General features: G+C 48.3%; 1 protein-coding gene across 4 annotated transcripts in view; it reads right to left on the reverse strand.

Annotated features, from left to right (window-relative positions):
* AGO2 (argonaute RISC catalytic component 2) overlaps positions 1–18,585 on the reverse strand; it is a 90,786-nt gene that overhangs the window by 36,344 nt on the left and 35,857 nt on the right. For all 4 annotated transcript variants that reach the window (XM_057734222.1, XM_057734221.1, XM_057734223.1 and 1 more), the window contains one exon: positions 7,233–7,428. In XM_057734222.1, the coding sequence (XP_057590205.1) occupies positions 7,233–7,428 (196 nt within the window). The remainder of the gene's footprint in view (positions 1–7,232; positions 7,429–18,585) is intronic.

Genomic DNA, 18,585 nt, shown 5'->3' on the forward strand with positions numbered 1-18,585 from the left:
TAAAACGGTCACTGTTTGCAGATGACATGACACCATATATAGAAAATCCTAAAGATACCACCAAAAACCTATTAAAACTAATACATGAATTAGGTAAAGGTGCAGGATACAAAATTAATATAATACTGAAATCTGTTTCATTTCTATACACTAATAACAAACTATCAGAAACAGAAATTAAGGAAATAACCCCATTTCAACTGCATCAAAAAGAGTGAAATACATAGGAATAAATCTTACCAAGGAAACGAAAGACCTGTACTCAGAAAACGGTGAGGCACTCATGAAAGAAACTGAAGATAACACAAACAGATGGAGAGACACATTCATGGAGTGCAAGAATTAATATTGTTAAAATCACCATACTACCCAAGGCACTCTACAGATTCAACGCAGTCCCTATCAAAACACCAATGGCATTTTTCACAGAAATAAAATAAATAACTCTAAAATTTGTATGAAAATGTAAAAGGCCCCAAATAGTCAAAACTATCTTAAGAACAAAGCTGGAGGTATCATGCTCCCTCATTTCAAACGATATTACAAAGCTACAGTAATCGAAACAGTATGGTACTGGCACAAAAACAGACACACAGATCAGTGGAACAGAACAGAGAGCCCAGAAATAAACCCAATGTACATGACCAATTAATCTATGACAAAGAAGGCAAGAATACAATGGGGAAAAGACATTAAATGGTGTTAGGAAAGCTGGACAGCTACATGTAAAAGAATCAAACTGGACTACTTTTTTACAGGGATACACTCAAAATGGATTAAAAACTTATATTTAAGACCAGAAACCATGAAACTCCCAGAAGAAAACATACGCAGCATGCTCTTTGGCATCATCTTAGCAGTATTTTGGGGGTGGGGGTGGATCTGTCTCCTCAAGCAAGGAAAACAAAAGCAAAAACAAACAAATGGGACTACTTCAAGAAAAACGTTTGCACAGCAAAGGAAACTATTAACAAAATGAAAAGGCCACCTACTTAATAGGAGAAGATATCTGCAAACAATATATCTGATAAGGGGCTAACATCCAAATATACAAAGAACTCATACAACTCAACATCAAAAAAGCAAACAACCTGATGGAAAATAGGCAGAGGACCTGAGCAGACATTTTCCAAAGAAGAGAGATGGCCAGACACCTGAAAAGATGTTCAACATCACGAATCATCTGGGAAATGCAAAACAAAACCACAATGAGATATAACCTCACGCCTATCACAATGGCTGACAACAAACAAAAAGTGTTGGCAAGGATGAAGAAAAAAGGGGACCCTTGTGTCCTGCTGGGGAGAATGTAAACTGGTACAGCCACTATGGAAAACAGTATGGAGGTTCCTCAAAAAGTTAAAAACCACCACACAATCTAGCAATTATGCTTCTGGATATTTTTCTGAAGAAAACAAAAACATTAATTAGATATACAATATAAAAGATATGTGCACCCCTATGTTGATGGCAGCATTATTTACAATAGCAAAGATATGGAAGCAACCCAAGTGTCCACTAATAGATGAATGAATACAGATGTAGTGTGTGTGTGTATATGTATACACACACACACACACACACACACATACACTGGAGTATTATACAACCTTAAGAAAGAACAAAATCTTGCCATTTTCAACAACATGGATGGACCTAGAAGGTATTATGCTAAGTGAAATAAGTCAGACAAAGACAAATACTGTATGATTTCACTTATGCATGGAATCTAAAAATTAAAACAAGCAAACAAACATAGCTAAACAGAAAGGCTCATAGACACAGAGAACAAACAGGTGGTTGGTGGCAGGGGATGAGTGAAATAGGTGAGGGAGATCGAGAGGTACACAAACTTCCAGTTATAAAATAAACAAGTCACTAAACATTTTAAAATGTATTCTTTTGTTAATTTCTAATTACACACATTTCGCATTAATACATTCTCACTGTAAATTTCAAATATGGATAATGCTCTAAGTCTGCCTAGACTACCTCTTTACTTCCATTCTCTTCTCAGAAGCAACCTCATTATTTTTAAACCTATGCACTTATATAAATACTAAGGACATAAAAAAAATAGTGTATTATTTTTTAAACACATGGCATCAAACACATGGTCCTGGAGCTTGCTGTTTTCCCAGGATGTAGTTTAAGACCTTTCCTTGTCACTACATACAAAGTGGCATCAAGTCTAGAACTAGAAATGCTATTGTATCACGTGCTGTAAAGTAACATTAACAAACCACATAGTTGTCTATGTTTCCAGACATGGTATCCATACTGTGAAGCTCCATTTCATTGCTGTCCCTAGTGTCACAGTACTCCACAGTACGTTTGTTTAACCATTCCATTGGCTGACATACAAATGACTTCTTTTCTCTCTTTGCCATCACATTATTAGACATCCTTGTATATCTCTCTCTCTGGGATAAACACTTAGAAGTAGAATTGGTGGGTCACAGGTATATGGGGTACTATTTTTATTCTAATATATACACTAAACCACCTTCTGAAAAGTCTGGACCAATGTACATTTCCTCCAATGGACAGTGCCCATCAGCGGCAGCTGTAAATGACACAGTCATGCTGCCCTGCCCCCTCTTCTCCAGCACAGAGCCAGCACTCGTGCAGTGCTCTCCTGGGGCCACTTGACACAGCTCAAGAGAACAAAGAGGGAAAGTGCAGTCAAAAGACGAAGAGCACCCCTCCCGTCTAGTGGCCCATCCCGTGCTCCCAAGCACAGCACTGCTAATTCTGACCCACTGGCAAGGTTTCCTAGTGCTGGCCATAAGGCCAGCACAGCCTAGACCAGCTCTGGGCACTGGCTGTTGTGTGTGACCACCTGCAGCCACAACAATACTAGAAGCATCCTGAGAAGAGGGACCTTGCCTTATACTGAACCCCCTCCCACAGCAGCCACTCAGAACGCTGATCGACTGTACTGCCAGAGACTGAGGGCACACCTGGCTAGGATTCACAATGACTCATCAGAACGTGTGTAGATGGCATTTTCCTCTCAGTCTTGCACGAAGCCTCAGGGTTGAATTTATTAAATATCTACCATGTGCACTGCACAAGGTTTTGGGAACTCAGAATTAAGACACTGCATTAACAGAGGCTGCAAGTGTGAAAGAAGATGGGGTGTTGAGGACCGTCTGGCCAGGGCTAGTGCCAGGGGACACTGCCTGCTCTTCCGCCTCCCCTTCCACCGTCAATCACTGGCCTGACTCTCTCTTCTCCACTAGGGACAGGAACTGTGTCTACCTTGTGCCCCACTGTATGCCCGCGGGCACGGTGCCTATCACACGGCAGAGGTTTCATAAATGTTGGCCGGTTGGTAGCATGGTTGCAGAGAGGGACTAAGTCAAGGTGCTAGAACGTGGGTTTTGCTCGCATAAAAACTTTACTTTCATCATTTTTCTAAGCTATTAGGATTGGTTATAGTTTTGAGATTGGACCTTAGCCAAAGTCCATCAGAATTAGTAGTAAAATGAAGAACCCTGAAGGCTCACACATCTAACTAGGCAGCAACTCTCAGGCTGGCACACCAGCACGTAGGCTAGCCGTGCCACAAAATGCAGCTCAACACCCAGCGCTGCTACTTCCTGTTTGACTGGAGGCAATTTCTAAATATTGGGTAACTTTAGAACCTTACAGTCATAACTACAACAGGACTGTGGGAGTACAATCAGGTAAAAACATCCCATTTTAATCACCGTCAGCCTTTTTCTGCTGCCAGACGACAAAGCCTTAGTCATGCCTATTTTCATAAGAGAAAGCTTCTTGTACCCTGTGGTTGGTGGCATAATAAGAGCCCAACTGCCACCATACCAATCAAAAGCCCAGAAAATGCGCTTTTTCACGCCTTCATTCCAGCTCTAAGAGTATATCCAAATCACAGATTCTCACAGGATTTTGTCCTAAGGAAACTCAAAATCCACCAAGCCCCATTCCCCAAGCGTCACAAAGCATACAGGGCACATGAAAAGATCTCAGAAGACCTCTAGTAAACGGAGCTGTTTAGACCAGCTGTGTCCAGAGTTTTGGTTCACAAACACATTTTTCAGTAAGTACATATTTAAATGACCTCATATAACTGTCAAGTGTTGTTTCTCTGGAGACATGTCTTTTGGGGATAAATACTCAGAATTGGTGGGTCAAAGGGTATATTTTTATTTTAACATATACACCAAGACACCTTTTAAAAAGTCTGGACTGATGTATATTGGGCCACACTGAGTGAATCCAACTGTTTAGTTTTACAAATAAGGGAAATGAATCCCCAAACAGTCTCTCTCTTACAAAGACTGTGATCAGGAAAAAAAAATTACAGCAAAAAATTACAGGACACCAGCACAACCTGGGTGACCAATCTGACTTATCAAACTGCAACTAAGAACTCTGTTTCTGACCGTGACAAAGCAAGCAGACTCCCTCTCCTGCCCTAAAAAACAAAAAACCAGAGAAAACGTGGGAGCTGTTTTTGACACTGGAAAACAGGCAGCTTAGGACTGTGATTATTGAGGGAAAGAAAACATACACTCACTCTGCTGGGAGCAATTTCCAAATCACAAAATGGGGAGGGAGCATAAGGGAGCAGCGGCTTTGTGCTGAGGAGGCGGGGGCAGGAGAGGTAGGAGTCTGTGGGGCAGGGGTCCAGAGGACACAGCAAAAGCCGGACTCCCTCAACGTAACACACGTGATGTTCACCAAACGGAAAATTCAGTTTGCATGTGAACAAGCAAGGAAAGGCGACCTGTGATCCAAAGGAAAACCTGCCAAAAGAAGCAGACCCTGCAGTGACCCATCTGCTGTAATGAGCAGACACGGGCTGCTGTAGTAAATATGCTATCACTATGAATACACTCAAGGTCATCAAGGAAAAAGGCAGCAGCTATGAATGGGCAGACGAGAAAACGTAAACTATGAGCAGAAAACGTAAACTATGAAAAAGAACCAAATGCAAATTCTAGAACCAAAAAGCACAGTATATAAATGAAAAATTTTTATTGGATGGTTACCATAGAATATTGGATATTACCAAAAAAAGCTGAGGAGAAGATAAAGTGATGTAAAAGAGAGATCAATGAAGATTATCCAAACTGAGAAGAGGGGGAGCATTTTTTTTTTTTAAATCACAATTACAAGATAATATCAAATGGTCTAACACACACATAACTGCAATCCTGGAAGTAGAGGTGGAAATGGGACAGGAAAAAAATGTAAAGAAATGATTGCCAGGGGCTTCCCTGGTGGCGCAGTGGTTAAGAATCTGCCTACCAATTTCGATCCCTCATCCTGGAAGATCCCATATGCCGCGGAGCGCAACTAAGCCCACGTGCCACAACTACTGAGCCCACACACCTAGAGCCCGTCTCCGCAACAAAAGAAGTCAATGCAACGAGAAACCTGCGCACTGCAATGAAGAGCAGCCCCCGTTGCCACAATTAGAGAAAGCCTGTGTGCAGCAATAAAGACCCAATGCAGCCAAAAATAAAGAAATAATAAATCTTAAAAAAAAAAAGGGAAATGATTGTCAGTATTTCACCCAAATAACATAAAAGATATAAACATTAAGGATCCGAAGAAGGAAAAATACAAAGAAAACTCCACCTGGCACATCATAGCCAAACTGCTGAAAAACAAAATTAACCAGAAAGTATTTGAAGGAAAAAAGACAGAGACATATTGGAGAACTACAATTTAAAACAGAAAACAAAAAACAGATTTCATCAGAAACAATGAGGATTAAAAGACAACGTAACACCATCTTTAAGGTGCCAGGGAAAAAACTGTCAATTTAAAATTCTACGTCCAGCAAAAATCTTTCAAAAATGAGGAGAAAATAAACATATCTGCAGATTTTTTTAAATGCTGGGAGAATTCATCATTGGCAGGTCTGCACAACAAGAAAGGAAAAAAGATATTCTTCAGGCTAAGGAGGAATTGATGCCAGGTATAAACACTGACCAACAGGAAGAAATAAAGAGAACCAGATGTGATTAACATGTGGGTAGATACACTATTTTCTTTTCTTAATTTCTTTAAAATAACAACATTGTACCATGGGGTTTATAACATATGTAGCAGTAAAATATATGACAACAGTAGCAAAAAGAATTATACTAAAGCTATAATTGTTCAAAAAAATTTGACAAGTGTTTCTGTAACCTTCAGGAAGTGAAGATTTCTCAGAGAGACCACACAACAAACAATCAATTGCTTCCAGAATCTTCCAGCCTGGACGACAGTAAAGGCATGAAACTGCTCACTAAAGACACCACTACGAAAGTGCGACAGCAAGCCGCAGATTGCGTGAAAACATTCCCAATACAGACTTGCACCTAGAACATCTTACTTAAAACCCCCCACAAATCAGTAACAATAAGACAAATATAACCCCCTAAAATAGGGAAAAGACTTCAACAGACACTTTACTAGAAATAACACATGAAGAGGTGCTCAACTCACTAGTTACCAAGAAATGAAAATTAAACCACAACAAGAAACCACTGCTCACCCACCGTAACAGCAAAAACGAAAAGACTAACCATACCAAGTGCTGACACGGGCATGGGGCAGCAGGAACCCTCGCTGCCGAGGGGGCGTGAGACACGGCAGGGGCACCGGGAAGCTCCCTGCCGGTGTCTCACGCAGCTGCCCCTACACTACCCTTTGATCCAGCCACTCCACTCCCAGGTGTGTATTCAGAGATATGAAAACATATGTCCACAAAAGACCTCAACAAGCAGTTCACAGCAGCTTTGCTCGTAACAGCAAAGCCCAGTGCGCCCAAGCACCTAATGAGAGGACGAGTAAATGAATCATGAGATAACTGTATGGTAACCTTCTTCTGCAATAAACATAAGAAGCTATTAACACACACAGTGATACAGGTCAGGCTCACCCGCTGAGTGAGAGAAGCAGGATGAAGGGGCGGCCCGGGCTCTCCGGGCGGTGGACTCCATTTACACAGGCGGGAAGCGGGCCTCCAGGGACCCACCCCAGCGCTGCTGGGTGGGTGCGGGGGCGGCACCCCCCAGGAGGCCAGCGTGGATAAGCATCCGAGACACTCACCAAGCTGCACACTCACAGCTTTTGTCCTAGCTCAGTACAAGAACACTTTAAAAAAAAATAAACGCGACAGAAGCCCCCCGAGGGAAAAAGGTCAGAAGGATCAGCTAAGAATGGAAGGGTTGATTCGTTTTAAAATAAAGGACACAAGAGAATACCTGTTAACTCTCCTTGGGCATTTCTCTGGCTTGATGTCCAACTCATAATGATAGATGTCCATTTTTGGAATGTCCATTTCAAAGAAGTTGGCCTGTAACTTGATTGTTCTCCCGGAGGTCCCGAAGTCGGGTCTGGGTGGAGGCTTGAAGGCATATCCTTGGATGGGTGGCGGTGGTGGTGCAGGGGGTGCGAGCACTAGAAACAGCAAAGAGAACGCCCGTTACCCGGGGTGGCTTCTCCGCGCAGCCTCACCCATGCTGAGCGGGCGGCTGGGCGCTCCCCACCTCCCTGGACCCCGCCACCCAGGCCGCCTCCGGCACTGCCACGCCCTCCTTCCCCACGGCTCCTCGTCCTCCTGACACTCACAGCCCCGCCCCCACCTGGGGCCACCTCAACACAGAGCCCCCAGGTGCCAAGCTCAAGGCCCTCCACAGCGTGTCCCTCCTCGGTCACACTGTTCCTCTCCGGTCCCCTCCTCACTCACCTTTGCTCCCCCAGCCCTCCTGGCTTCCGACGACAGCCTCACAGTTCCAACCCGGCACCCACAGTACAACATCCTTCCCCCCCGCCTGCACCTCCATCAATGAGGCTGTGGTCTACTCACTGTCAAGACCCTTCCCACACATTCTTCACGGCCAAATGCTCAACGACACTCATCACTGTACCTGCTTTTCTCTTGAATTCCTCCTCTCCTATCCAGCTCTCTCTGCCTAAGCGCAGGTTCCCGTTCCATCCTAGAGGGGGCTCGGCTTTCAGGCCCCTTCACCCACGTCCCACACATTCTCACCTCACCCTGGCCAAATACCTTTGTGGCCCCCAGCACGCAACCCCAACATTTAGGCACCTGTGCCTCAGCCTTATCTTCTGCAACTCTAAGACCGCCCCCCCGCCCCCAAGAACCAGCGTCACGCTGCAGAGCCCTGCACATGCCAGCTCCTGCCCAAGAATCCCAAAGGATCCATCAGCCCGTAGCCCTCATGCGTGCTGTCATCACACTTGGCTCGCTGCCTGCCTAGCTGGACCATGAGCAGCTCGAGGACCAAGGTCTGAGAGAGCACCTGATGCACGCAAGCCCAGAAACACTGGCTCCACCCCATCCACTCACACCTGGGAAGCCCAGGCTCAGACTGGCAAAGGAAGGTTGCCAAGGTCGCTCACAAAGTGTCCTCCGCAACAGACCACCAATGTCATGAAGGAAGGTGTCTGCAATATCAAGAGTCAAGAAAGCCAGGCCTCCCCGACACCCACACTCACAAAGAGACGGTGACACCGCACCATGAGCGCCACTAGCTACACCACAGTCCCTCTTCCAGGGGCTTCCGACAACTGTGCTTGGGTCAACACAGCACTCAACTACCCCTGCCATCTCTCTCCTGGAAGCCAAGACTCGACACCCCCTTCTCTGCAACAGACCAAGATCACCTTTCCACAAAGGAGGCGCCAGTTCATTATTTAAAAAATGCACTGTAATACCTCTCTGGTTACCATACTTGCCATGTACATTTCTGGCTCTTTCTTTGCATGTGAGAGATTAAAGACGGGGCAGTGTGAATTATCAGCAAATGAGACAAGGCCAAAGGGGGTGAGACTCGTATGGAATTAAAGGGACCAAGATCATTCGGACAAAAAAAAAAAAAGATCATCCGGACAGTGTCCCTCCCTCATGGCTCTTAAATCCATTAATTTAATCTAGGAGTGCTCCCCGCCCCCTACAGACAGTAAAAACAACAAACAAACAAACAAACAAAAAGCCAAAAAAACCTTCATCCCAACCCAAAATTTCAGTAACTCCATTAATAAAATTCGAACTGTGGTTTTAGGATAAAAACCAATGAAAACAATTTCCAATAACAGAATACCTTTAATTTTCGCTCGAATATCTTTGTTTCGAAAAAATCCTCATTAAAAAAAAAAAAATCCATGTACTGCAATCCCTACTGACATTCACTGGAAACGAAAGCACTCCACAAACATAACAGAGGCTGTTCTTACTGGATTTCTGACATACAGAAACTCAGAGAGTCCTTGAATTACTTGTTTTATATTTTGGTTTCTTTCTATGAGAAAACAAACATGCTCTAAAGGTTATCAATCTCACTGAGCTAAACCATTTGGAGACCTTCAGGTCTCTCTCCACTAAGCTACTATGACTTCATAGATGACATACTCACAGCCTTTCACAACAGCCCATCCCTTCAACAAGCACGCCTGGGTGCCTCTTAGGTGCTGGGTAGTGTGCCAGAGACCAGAGACACAAAAATGAGCAGTGTCCTCAAGCAGCTCACACATCACCTCCCGAGGGGGAGAGGGTCTGAGTGCAGGCCATCCAGTGGATTCGTGTGTTTACTTCTCCAAAGTCAGCAGGTCACACAGGATCCTTGCACTGAGGGTCCTGAGTACACCACGGAGGGGGCACACTTGCTCCCTGGGGGCAGCTGCAGGGTCTCTGCACTCGGCACTGAGTGCTCCCTGTTCTCAGGTGGACTCCTACCCTGCAAGAGGAATCTTGTGGATGCAGAGTCAAGGTTAAACCTCTGTGTCCCAGGAAATGTCCAGCCACAGAGCCACAGAAATCTGGCCCCTAGGGCAACCTCAGGAACCGAAGCATGACCCACACTAAAGGGAGTCCCAGCTCACAAAGTGTGTTCACAGTTTCCTTTTTCAGACTTTTAAATGGAGTGTAGTTGATTTACAACATTATCTAAGTTTCAGGTGTACAGCATAGCTACTCAGTTATATATACACACACACACACACACACACACACACACACATACACACACACACGTGTATATATATTCTTTTCCAGAGTCTTTTCCCTTATAGGCTATTACATAATATTGAGTAAAGCTCCCTGTGCTACACAGCAGGTCCCTTCTGGTTCACATGTTTTCTAATTGCACCTCACAACCACAGAGCAAAAGGGTCACCTGTGAACCGTGAAGCTGTCCCACACCCAAGACAGTAACACAGCTGATGTGCCTACTTCATCCGCACCCAGGCTTCCTCCCCCACTGGTCCCCAGCCTTACTACATCCCAGCAACGGACCCGGGTTAGGCCTGGGGCCCAGCCCTCAGGCTGAGCCTCTGCCTCCTATGCCCCCAGGCCCCTACGACACAATAAGCCGTGGGAAACAAGGAGAGCTGCGTTACTAACCTCTATTAATAAAAGCAACGGGGAAAATGCAATGGTAATATATTCATAAAATATATAATTTCATAAGATATTTCTTCCTTGCTTCTAGCTTCTAATAATGAAAATACTGACAGTTAGTGGGGAGGCATACGGGATATAAAGTCACAAGTTAAAGCCCTCTGAGCAGAGGGAACAGGGTGAGGACCTGCTTTATACCTTCGGGAAGGACACTCTCCCACTGAGGGACGTGGGAACTGCGCCGGGCCTCAGTCCTGGGAGACACCGTGGATCTGTTTTTCTGGTGCGTGGGGAGCCCCGGGCGTAAACTGCCAAAATGAGCAGGCGGACCCACAGACAAAGCTGCGGAGAGGATGCAGTGCCTGGAGAAGCTCAGCACGGGCTCCACCCAGGCGGGGGGGCACAAGGAGAAGGGGAGGAAGAGTCAGCTCTTGGCCCCGAGGCCAAAAGAAGGATGAATGGGCTCACACGGGTGTGACGTGGGGAAACTGAAAATCCAGCCCTGCATCACCCAGAGGTGAGCTCTCCAGGCCCTCCACCTGCTCGGCCCGCGGCCCTTCAGCGGACCCTTCGCTGCTGCAGCAGGCGTGGGGGCTGCCACACACAGGGGCACTGGGCAGGTGGGTGTCGGAGGGAAAGGAAGAGGAGGGGACCTGGGGATCCCCCGGAGCACGAGCTCCCTGGTCGACCTTCCTACTCTGGGCTCCCAGGAGCGGGTGCCACCAACATCGACAAATAAATGGAAGCCCAAGGAACAGCCCAAGAGGAGGCGGCGTCTGGGGAGACGTCACTGAGCCGGCATGAGGCCAACTGGCTGTGGCTCTGTCCCCCCCCCCCCCACCTGCTCAGCAGGGACCCAGCCCCGAATGCCTGCCCCACTAAGAGGCCACCCCATCTCCCCACTCCTGCCATGCCAGCAGGCTGAGCAAGGGATCCCCTAGCTTCCAGGCTCTCTCATCTCCCCCCCACTTCATGGAGAAAGCCAGGGCTGACTTTCCTGTGAAAACTGCCGGCAGACACCCCAGCCTGCGTGCCTCCCTGACCCCAGGCAGCACACACAGCACATTTCCCATCCGGCAACTCATCAAACAGCTTTGTCTGGAATGGACTTCCCGCTGTCAGGCTTGCCTTTGCACAGGGTGGAACCTTGAGGATGGGGAAGGCAAAAATCCCTCTTTCTCATCCAGGAACACTGGCTGTTGCGGCGGGCGAGGACGCGTCCCTGGCAGCTGCCACCAGCCCCTGTTCCTGACCAGAGCGCTGTGGGCAGGGCTCCCCGAGTCCGAGCACCTAGCTCAGCATCAGGGACAAAGTAGGCACCGAGTGCTGGCGGAATTGCTGCCGATCGTCCAACAAGTGTGTTTACAGTTTCCATTTTTAGAGCCACAGCTCAATCAGTGAAAGGGAAACGTAGTGAATGAGTAATCGACTTCCTGTATGAGTAACCAGGTCATAGAAACCAGAGCGCTTTCAACAGATTCCACGGGAGGAGAGCCTGTCATTGCGCTGGCCCCCCCCACAGAGACTGCCCCACAAGGTCTGCACTGTCATCGACTTGTCAGAGGAGGGTCCCAGTGCAGGGCTGCTGGACACCTGCCCCTCGCCAGAGCGGTTCCCTCACCCCAGCCCTCTGCAAGGGATGGAGGTACGTGGACACAAAACCACACAGACACCTCTCGTCTCTCCCACCCGGAATTGGGGGCCCAGGTCACAGCCCCGAGGAGACACCCTGCGACTGCTGACTATGTGGACCAGCACCAGCAGGACCCCACAACCCCCTGCAAGAGAAGGCAGTGTGGCCTCCTTCCAGATGTGCCAGGTAACCGAGAGCTCGCGGTGGGGACGGACGAGATCACAGGGCACTTCCTAAAGCGGCACCTGGGGGTGATTTCCACTCAAGGAAGCCGCCTTGTTTCCTTGCCCGTGACCACGGTAGGTAGACGCGGGCAGACCAGGTGAATCTTTCCTATATTGTAGCCTTCTCTTTGATTATCAAAACATACAAAGAAAATTTAAATCACCTATTATGTCAGAGGGTGACTAACAGGCAAAGCTGAGACTCAAAACCCAGGTCTTGCTGCCCTCAGAGCAGGTGAGGTTTTCCACCAGCGGAGCTGCCTCAAGCCCTTCTGTGAGAGTAGACAAGTTTAAACCAAACAAGGGACTTCCCTGGTGGTCCAGTGGTTAAGGATCTGCCTTCCAATGTAGGGGACGTGGGTCTGATCCCTGGTCGGGGAACTAAGATCTCATGTGCTGTGCGGCAACGAGGCCCACGCGCCACAGTGAAAGAGCCCGTGCGCTGCAACTAAGACCAGACGCAGCCAAATAAACAAACAAATAATAAATATCTTTTTTAAAAACATGCAAACAAAATTAGTAAGAGAGATACACTAACAGTGCCTAACAATGCAGCCTCACCAAGTGCATTCAATTAGCATCTGAGAGCGTAATCACCGCTGCCGCGTCCTGAGGTCTGACTGTGCACCCAGACAGCAGAGAGCACAGGGCCCCCTTGTCACGTGACAGCAGTCACAGGCCCACAAAGCGTGCTTAAAACCTGCTGCTACTTCAAAATCATGATATTTTAGACCTGCTGCTGGACCTTGTTATTAAATGTGGTAAAGGACCCATTTGTTACATTGTCACCCTTTTGTTTTGGTATTTTGAGAACTATTTCAATACAACCAGTTTTCTTCGTCATCCTATGTATTTTGTTCCTTGCCTTAAAAAAACATTATTCTGGAAAGGGATCTGTCCATAGGCATCACCAGACTGACAGAGAGGTTCATGACCACTCACTTGTGGGAACCACCTGCTCTAAGGGGACAGGGTGGCCTCATCTCTAAGCTGAGAAGAGGGTGTTTGGGCTGCTGCTAATGTCACAAAACCTCCGTGGTTTCTGTGGCGACATGAAGGATGGGCAGGTCTGACATGCCTCCCCCAGGAACAGCCCTGCAGACAGCACCACGCCCAGCAGGCCAACGGGGGCCTGTCTCCATGGCTGCCCTGCGATCACCCATCCCTGATGTGATGTGAGCTCATGATTTACCGGCTGCCATGACAACAGGCTCTTCAGGCTTCTGCTCATCACACAGGCCGCCCACCACGCGGCTGAGCTGGGAGTCAGAAATCAGACATCCTGAGAAGGCCTGACAAGAGCGCCCCAGGGCCTCACGGCTCTCTGCCCGCTGTCCACCTAGGGCACAGAAGCGGATCCTGGGAAGAAGCAAGGCGAGTCTCCCCGATGACCAGCGTGGACATCAAGCTGTCCCGGGCTGAGCAAGGGGACAGGCATCATTGTTCAGAGAAGCTCTTCAGGTCTGCTATTTTCTAAGTACTGAAGCACATGGAACTGAATTTTCAAAAAAACTGCAAACCACATTAGGTCAGGCACACGGATCTGGAATCAGCCTCAGCCTCTGCCCCTGCCCTTTCTACTCCAGCCTTCACGGTGCGTCTGCTGTTACAAGCACAAACACAAAGGTCTGGGCGCCAGCCTACACCATCGGGCCAAGAACAGCATCTCTGACCACAGACGGCTTGAAATAAATCACAGAACCTAGAGCCAGAAGTCACCTTGGAAAACCTTGGAGACCCAGAGGAGAGAGTAACTCACCCCCCACCTGCTCTGAGTTATCAACTACGAGCCGGCTCTGGGCAGGTGCTGAGGCCACATCTCTGAGACAGGCCTGGGGGCCAGGAAACAGTAAAAGCACCGAGGGACAACCACCAGGACTTCCCAGAAGGGGCACAGCGCCGCCTGCCACCACCCCCACCCGACAGTCTTCCTTCCGCCACATCTTACTATGAGTTATCTGACCTTCAAAAACAAAAAGATCTGCATGACTGTTCACTCCTGGGTGACTGAAATGTTCCTTAAGAAAAGTCTGAATTACAGAGTCAATAAATAAACGAATATCCTGGCTCTTAAACTAAGCAGCTTTGGTTATTGGCAAGGGAACCAAAGGTTCCGTTCTGTACTCACTGGCTGTTCTGTGCTACTTGAACGTGTGTGTGTTACAGCCTTGCTGGGAGGCTGGAGGGCAGGGTACTCCTCCAGGAAGTGAGGCGTCTTAGTGGTGTTGGGATTAAACGTCTGCCACCCAAATACCAGGAGGCTATTGTAAAGCTCTTTCCAGAATCCCAGAGTAAGTGTTAGAATTCAAAGTCATGCATCCCCGTTCATTATATTGGGTATCACAGCCAGAAACTAGGAAGGCAAAAGAAAGTGATATAAACAGCTCAGGGCTGTCCAATCCTTCCACACCACGCCTGAGGCCACGCTGGGTGTGGACGTCACCTTCTTTATGCTTTCTGGACGTCGCTGTGAGGAGGGTACGGAGGCTTTGGGGACGAGTGATGTGTCAGGCTCCCCGGGCCAGGCAGTGGCCAAGCAGGACCACTCCTCAGATCTGAGTGCCTCCACCCCTGGGTCTCCTCGTGGGCTAGAAGAGCTCGGGGGCACAGACCAGACAGCAGATGCCATCTGACTGGCACTCTCCAGCTGAAACCAGGACACACGGATGCCACTGGCCAAATCCACCTGCTGCTGACACAGGCAGGTCTCGCCTGGGGCCAGGAAACTGACTGAGCGGCGCCAAACCGACACAGCAGCCTTCCCGGCGAGGTGAGTGGAAGCAGTCTCAGGACGTGCACTCTGTATGCAGAGGGGCACACCTGCTGTCAGCCGGAGAGCAGGTCAGACCGTCACACCACCGACACGACTGCCACGCTCGCCCGGGCGGCCGACAGCCAACTGTGAGCAGAGAAACAAACCAAACCCAGCTAGGTTCCGGAGGAACGGACGGCCTGGCCAGATGCCAAGACCCAGGAACACTGGCCCGCATGCACGTCCAGCCCGAGCGCCCCGCCAAGCGGAGCCGGGATGGACTCCAGGCCGCGGCACAGCCGCCTCCTGCCTGGCCCAGGCCTCACTCCCGCCGCCCCACCGACTAGAGTCAGCTCGGGGGCTGGCAGGGCTCGGAGACAGGGGGATGCTCACTGTCAGCACACAGCCCAGAGCGCAGAGGCTCCAGGGACTCTGCACGGCCAGGCTGACCATCAGGCCCCCGCTGACGCCCCCAGGCCTGAAGGGCCCAGCTGGGACCAGGAGCCCCTCCCCTGCACCCCCAGCCCCCAGAGGACTTTTGCTTCCTCCTTGCGCCCTCGGGCAGGCTTGGTCAGCACGGGTGAAGAGGAAGGGCGGGCTGGGCAGAGCCCGGCGACGCTCTGGGCAGCCTCCCCAGACCGGGAGGGGGTGGGGACAGGCCCCACAAGGACGGCAGCCAGCGTGGGCTGCAGAGCTGTTCTCTGGAAATGTGTCATCCTCGCGCGGGCCAGTTCCTGTAAGCCTTTCACATCTTCCTCTCTCACTGGAAGTTCCCCCTGTCTCAGCCTGGTTCTTGGTAACATGCAAAGAAAGGGCCCCGAAGGCAGCCTGAACAGGGAGCAGACCCTGGGGGCAGGTGTGCCCAGGTGAGAGCCGGCCCCGCAGGCCCAGCCAGGTCAGCGCCAGGACCGCTGCTGACCCGCAACCTTCTCCAGGGGAGCATGCAGCTTGCACGGGAAGAGGCCATGAGTCAGAGAGATGGACCGTCACTGAGGATTAATTACGAGACAAGCACCCGGCTGCCCTCGTGCCAGTGGACAAGATTAGTCTTTATTTTTGTTGCAAACTCAAAGAACTTTGTCTACAGTGGGTTTTTAAGTGGGCTTTTGTGGTTCAACCTGAAACTCCAACCAGCATTTAAAACACCGTCTTCTTTGAGGAATGGTCCCCAAAGCCACCCCTGTGATCTGAAAAAAGAAAGCTTTTTCTCCTCGTAAAAAATGTTTTAATAAACTTTCCCTCTTCAGTTAAAAATGTCCCCTCTGATTCACCATCTGTCTTTACTCAACAATATTAGAAATACTATAAAAAGTACAAGAAAAGATTAAAGAAATACTTGTAAAATGTAAATAACCTCCCATAGAAAGGTCCCCCCAATGGCTGATGTGACACTATTGTGGACTAGTGGGTCTTTCAAGTGTTTGTCAGAAAATTTGGAAGTGCTTTACAAAAAAGCCCTGTGAAAACAGGAAAACTATCTTACATGTGCATTTCTGCCACACACTTCTCTGCAGCGCTTACTAGTTTTGATTTCACATTTATTTTGTGATCCTCTGATTAGTAACTGCCTCTCCCACGAACGTCAGCATCACCAGGGCAGAGAATATGCCTGGTTTGGTGCAATTGTTTACTGAATGAATGAACAAACGAATGAACGGATGAAAACAAAATATTCCGAGTGTCGTCACACTAACTCTTAGTCGAAACGCCTTTACTGATTTATGACACTCAATGCCAAGTGTTTAGGGCAAGAACACGAGGCGTTCACGTGAAGGCTATCACTCCGTCTTTGGTGAGCAGCCTTCCCCATCTCAACTCAAGAGGCCAGCACTGACCAAGCACCTGCTACGTTCTGGGCATAAGACCTCAGGTGCCTCCTCACTGTCCTCATATCTATCCTCTCGGACCCCAATCGCCGTCCCCCCACAGGTGAGGAACCAGGGCCACACGGGGGGCACCGTGCCCCCCAACCAAAGCAGTCCCCACGGAGCCTCCACCAATGCCACCCCCCACTCCCCAGCCTCCCTTGCGGAAGAGTTCACGTGACATTTCTTGTACTTCAGGAAAGTCTTTTTCTCCAAAGAACCTAAATCCTTTTCATCACCCCAAACATACAAGAATCTAACATATCATCCCTCTAAAGCAGTTGGGAAAGTTCAGAAAACTCAATTTAGTGCCCTTGCACACTAACTACTTCATCCTAGTTACCTAGAACACCTCTTGGTACCTACAGAAAACGTGTGACTTCTCTTTGCAACATGTGTTTAAGCTCCCACACTCATCCAGGAAGTAACGGCCACCCCTAGGGCACCAGGCACACACGCTGTGTATCATGTGTATCATCTTGTCTAGTCCTCACCCGGGTGAGGCAGAAGGACCCTGCTTTACAGACGGGAAACGGAGGCGATCAGAAGGTGATGGACAGGCCAAGTTGGGACTCAGACACACGTCTTGTTGCCCGCACGGCATGAGAGCTTCGCCACCAGGCCAAGCTGCACGGTGCTCGCTGCCTTCCCGAGATCTGCGTGCCCGGCCCCGTGCCGAGCGCTCCCACACACTGGCTCCCTGACTCCACTCACTGGGCATCTCCTGAGAACCCCTGACTACCTTGTTCTCAGGACGTTCACCCTCAAAACGGGGCAGGCAGAAACGAGAGAGGCCGGAAGCGGGCCGCAGGACAGGTCAGGGCGGGAGAAGGTGGCATGTCCATGAGCGGGACAGGAGGACAGGAAGAGCTTTCTGAATATTAAAAAATTAAGGAGAGCTTCCTCACATTTTCTTAAAAAAAAATTCCAAATGGGTGCAAACTATAGACATTGTAAAGTGAAATAAAAACATCCAAAGAAATATATTAAAGTTGAATAACCTTTTATAATTATGGGGTGGAAGCCAAAAGCAGAGGTCACAGGAGGCAGGCTTGAGTACATGAGATTTTTTAAGACTTCTCTAATCGCTGGATAAATTCAGAAAATTTTGACATAATAAACTCATAAACCTAAAAACATAAACCTGGATACAGAGTTTAAATTTCTAAGGACTTAAAACTCCAACTAGAAATTGGGCAACATCTATGAATGGATAGTGCACATAGGAAACTCTAGTAGCCAACAAACAGAGAAAATACAATCAGACTTTAGTCAAAGAAACACAAAACAAACAAAACCCTGTAAGTTTTGTGCCCACCTGGCATTTATAAGAGCTTTGGGGAAAAAAATTACTCTTATTCAAACTAGGTGGTTTTGAAGGTATGTTTCAAAAATCTTTTAGAATCATGTGCCTTTTGATCTAATAACTCAACATTTAGGTGTTTACCCTAAAATACTCAGACACCTACACCTAAGAGCACGGACAATGATGTAAATGTCCATCAGGGAAGGGCTGGTTAAGTAAACCATCACCGTAATTTCCTGACACAACACACCTATAATTATTACGTGGAAAAGATGTCCAAGTAGGAGAAACTTCCAAAATAGTGTTTGATGCAATCACATCTGCCCTCCACTTACAAATGCGCACACACAACACATGTGCTTGGTCGATGAATGGGAAAATTCATGGAAGGATTAAAAAACAAAATATTAACAGTGAT

This window comes from Hippopotamus amphibius, chromosome 5 (genome assembly GCF_030028045.1).
Source record: "Hippopotamus amphibius kiboko isolate mHipAmp2 chromosome 5, mHipAmp2.hap2, whole genome shotgun sequence".
Taxonomy (NCBI): domain Eukaryota; kingdom Metazoa; phylum Chordata; class Mammalia; order Artiodactyla; family Hippopotamidae; genus Hippopotamus; species Hippopotamus amphibius.